The sequence below is a fragment of the Aptenodytes forsteri genome, unplaced genomic scaffold (genome assembly GCF_000699145.1).
Source record: "Aptenodytes forsteri isolate BGI_AS27 unplaced genomic scaffold, ASM69914v1 Scaffold174, whole genome shotgun sequence".
Taxonomy (NCBI): Eukaryota; Metazoa; Chordata; class Aves; order Sphenisciformes; family Spheniscidae; genus Aptenodytes; species Aptenodytes forsteri.
Window position 1 is genome coordinate 514,133 of NW_008794603.1, and position 3,858 is coordinate 517,990.

The 3,858-nt window shown below is 42.7% G+C and overlaps 1 protein-coding gene across 3 annotated transcripts in view; it reads right to left on the reverse strand.

Annotated features, from left to right (window-relative positions):
* Nucleotides 1–1,669: 1,669 nt before the first annotated feature.
* Nucleotides 1,670–3,858, reverse strand: part of RBM43 (RNA binding motif protein 43) — a 5,372-nt gene continuing 3,183 nt past the window's right edge. For 2 of the 3 annotated variants that reach the window (XM_009273102.2, XM_009273103.2), the window contains exon 4: nt 1,671–3,647. In XM_009273102.2, the coding sequence (XP_009271377.1) occupies nt 2,904–3,647 (744 nt within the window). In that variant the 3' untranslated portion in view covers nt 1,671–2,903. Of the gene's footprint in view, nt 3,648–3,858 lie in introns of all 3 variants that reach the window. The other variant, XM_009273101.2, reaches the window with a different exon arrangement.

Here is a 3,858-nt window from a genome sequence, read left to right on the forward strand (position 1 = left end):
TAGGCTTTGTATTTTTACAACGTGAACTGTTATGGATTCCCTTCTGGTGAAGGGCAGCAAGCGTCGGCACAGCAATAAGGACAAATATTTTGTTGAGGCCCCATGAGCAAATTCTCTATTCAAATTAAAAGTGCAAACTCGATGCTGAGAATACTGAGTCAGCACCACTGGTTTAGATCTAGGAATAACATCTGACATGGTTTCCCGGATATTTTCCAATATACACAAATACTAAATGCCTTTGTGAAGTGGAGTTTAATAGATACAGCAGTGCTTTGCTTGCCATAAAAATAACTGTGAGAACGAGAGCTGGCAAGTCTCTTACCAGACCTAATACTGATTTGTTTTGTTGTATTTGTTTAAGTATTCATGGTAATGACAAAATCGGACTTTCTTTTTTTGCTAAACATCTATTGTTTTCCATGGTATCTGCATCGTGAAGGAAGGAACAAATACGTGTTTCACTTATGATGTTATTCTCCTGAAATGCTGTTTATATTTTACAGCAAACACTAGTCTACCCTGGTGGATCACAGCTTTTTTTCCTGCTACAGAAAGCAGGTTCCTCCGTGGGGTTAAATCTTACGAGTAGCTCAGTCGATCACGGGCCATACATGCCACAGACTCTCTGCATACATGCCACAGCCTCTCTGCTACCACTAGTAAAGACCCTCTGCTGCCCTGCCCTTGCACAGCTACAAGGAGCCATCAAAGGTGACAAAGGTGGGGTGTTCCTGCCCAATGCTGCTGCAAACCCGACATGAAAAACTAGCCCCAGAAAGCCTGGAGCGTAACAATAGCTACTATTTACTAATCTACCCCCGATCCAGATCCCTATTTACTAGGCACTCCATAAACACAAAACAACCAACACAAAGCTCTTTTTGTCTAAAGAAATGACATCCTCGGTATGAGACCAGAGACAGCAGATGGGAGAGCACCAGGAAACAATGAGACAATGCTGGCTGGCGGGTGAGAAACGGCCCCAGCACTCGGCAGCCCAGCACCGCCACGGACGCGGTGTCCGTTTGACGAGTGAATCTGAAGAGGAGCTGTTACAACTGAAGCAGGATTCAACAATAAAATTTTATTCAACTGTGATGTTTTCAAGATTTTCAGGTTTTGACTGAATACCGTTCAGTAAAAACGACTTGCTCGCCAGGCAACAAGACCTGAATGACACCTGTACCGGTGCTGCAAACTGTTCTGTTGTCGAACTTGACTCAAAAAGCGATGCTCAGCCAGTAGTAACCAGTCAGGATTCAAACTGACACCAGTGCCACTAGTTTACTAGCCTAGCCCTTAACATTTATTGAAGTGAAAGGAAATACTAACGCTATGGATCAGAAAAAAATGAGGCTCTTCAGAAAAGAGACGGGAAGACCAATCCGGACGCTAGTAAAGAGTGCTAATTTCATTAAAGGATTATCCTTCACAGAGGATTTTCCCTTTTACAAGGTTGAAAAGCTTCCCATCCTTGCTTAAGCTCTGTGGGGAGTACCCAAAAGAGCCCAGCGCTGGAGGGCTGCCTGCGCCCCGCGGGGAGCAGAAGAGGGGCTCTTCCAGGGCCGGACTCTGGGCACCCGTGTTCAGCCCCATCTCTGACCCCCTTGGTGAACCTACTGGCGACAGGGGAACTTGGAAGAGATTAAGCCTTTAAATACTACTCCCCCCCCTTCCAATTCACCGAAGTACTTAAGCTCATCATCCTCCCACTTTGACAGTGTGTTTCAATACACAGCGTTGGCACTAGTTTAACAACTTTTATCTTTCATTGGCGTAATTGCAATGGATAATCAGTCATGACAAGAAAATGCCTAAAGCATTTCTTAGGCTTTAGGTTTGGGCTTCCAACCAGAAGTCTGGGGGTTCATTAAAAGAACATGGACACGATATTTTGTATAACTAATTTCTTTAATGGCATAAAAACTTAAATCTTTTCCTGCACATAAGACAAAAGAGCCGGTGCTCTGTATGTTTTGACAAAGAATTCTGAACACACTGATACCACAAAAAAAAAATTTTCTAAACTGCTTTTATAAAAAGCCTAAACTAGGATAGGCATTTGCACTCTTGTAATGGATATAGAAACGGATTTGCATAAACAGAATCTGATTCAAACATCTAGATGCCCCAAGATTTTCACATCAAAACTCTGGATATACTTTCATGTCTAAATAACACACCGGCAAGGGATGCTGCAGATGCCGTTACAGCTGGGGAAAAAAAACGTTACTGCTCCTATGAAAACAAACTCACTTATTTTCTACTGTCAAGAGCCTCCAATGCCATCTTCTCATGTCTTTCTCAGGACATGACAAGCCTGTAAATTTAGTAAGCATTCCGTCCCCTCAAGTATCAAAGCTCTACCTTCTTCGTGCATCTCAAAGACGAGGACTTCCTTCTGCAGATAAAGGCATCAGAAAAAGGCCACCATTCCTGTTTTCAGCGGTCATCTCCTTCCACAAAGAAACATAACTCAACTTCAACGCAGTATTTAATACCAGGTTGGCTTGCCCAGCTTTGTCAGTCTGACTTCCTATGCTAATGAGAACTCTTTAAAAAACCCCTCTTTTCTCATCATATGCTCCCTGACAGCAATACAGAACGAGTGTGCATGTGCCCAGAACACAGCTAACAAAAGAAAAAGGCGGCTGTGTCTGACAGAGGAGGCCTAGCTTCTCAGGTCCCTAAGCTCACAAGAGATAGAGAGATCATTTCTTTCCTGTTCTGAACTTAATTTGGTATTTGGGGGGAATGGGCTTGTTCACCCTGATGTGCAGACTTCCCAGCCTGCGAGTGGGAGGCACGTGACAGATCTGCAGCGACACAGAGGTGCACAGGTTGCACCAGTACAGTCTGTATGAGAAGCACAATGTGTAAACACCACGAACGCTAACTTTCTACCTGGTTTGAAACAGGCTCTGAATCTTACTGCTCATCTCCTTCGTAAATTCAAAAGTCTCAGAAGAATTTCCTATAACATCAATGTGAGTATCATAGGGAATGACCAAAACAGAAGGGTAATGGGGTTTCAGACTTTCACACGCCCATTTGTATCTCTGCTTTTCATCTCTGGCGTGCTCTTCAAAGTAGATCCTTTCTTTACGTAAAGCATTATGGAGTTTCATAGACTGATTTTCAATTTTCTCTTTGACTCGTAACACCTGTCCAGCATCAGACCTACTTCCAGCATTCTCAATATATACCATAGTTATATCACCATCACTGATGTCAGAAATTACAACGTCATCATTTACTAGGAATGTCCTGGGAAAAAAGTACTTCATGTAGTGATATATATCTGTGTCAAGAACAACCACTTGTTTTTCCCCACCTGCATCACGAACGAAATTACTCGTCCCCGTGGTAAGGCTGTGTTGCTGTTGCCTCCTCTTTGGTCTCTGACAGGACTTACTTTCTTCTCTTTTGTCCTTCTTTGAAAGGGATTTTGCTTTTAGTAAGAGAAAGTCTCTTAGCAATTCGATTGCTGGAAATGAGCCTTGAACAGAAATATGCCCGTTGGATTGCAAAGGACCAAAGCTCAAAGCTGTGCTCTTCTTTTTAAATTCTTCTATCAGATCTTCTAAAACAAATTGATCTTTGAAAATAGACATATTGAGGACAGATGTGACAGAGCTGAAGACCTAGAGATTTGAATTAGAGAAGTTAAGTAACGGTTAACATAGCAATGGAAGTACAACTAGATAAATTACAGAATCATAGAATCATTAAGGTTGGAAAAGACCTCTAAGATCATCGAGTCCAACCGTCAACCCAACACCCCCATGCCCACTAAACCATGTCCCTAAGCGCCTCATCTACACGTCTTTTAAATACTTCCAGGGATGGGGACTC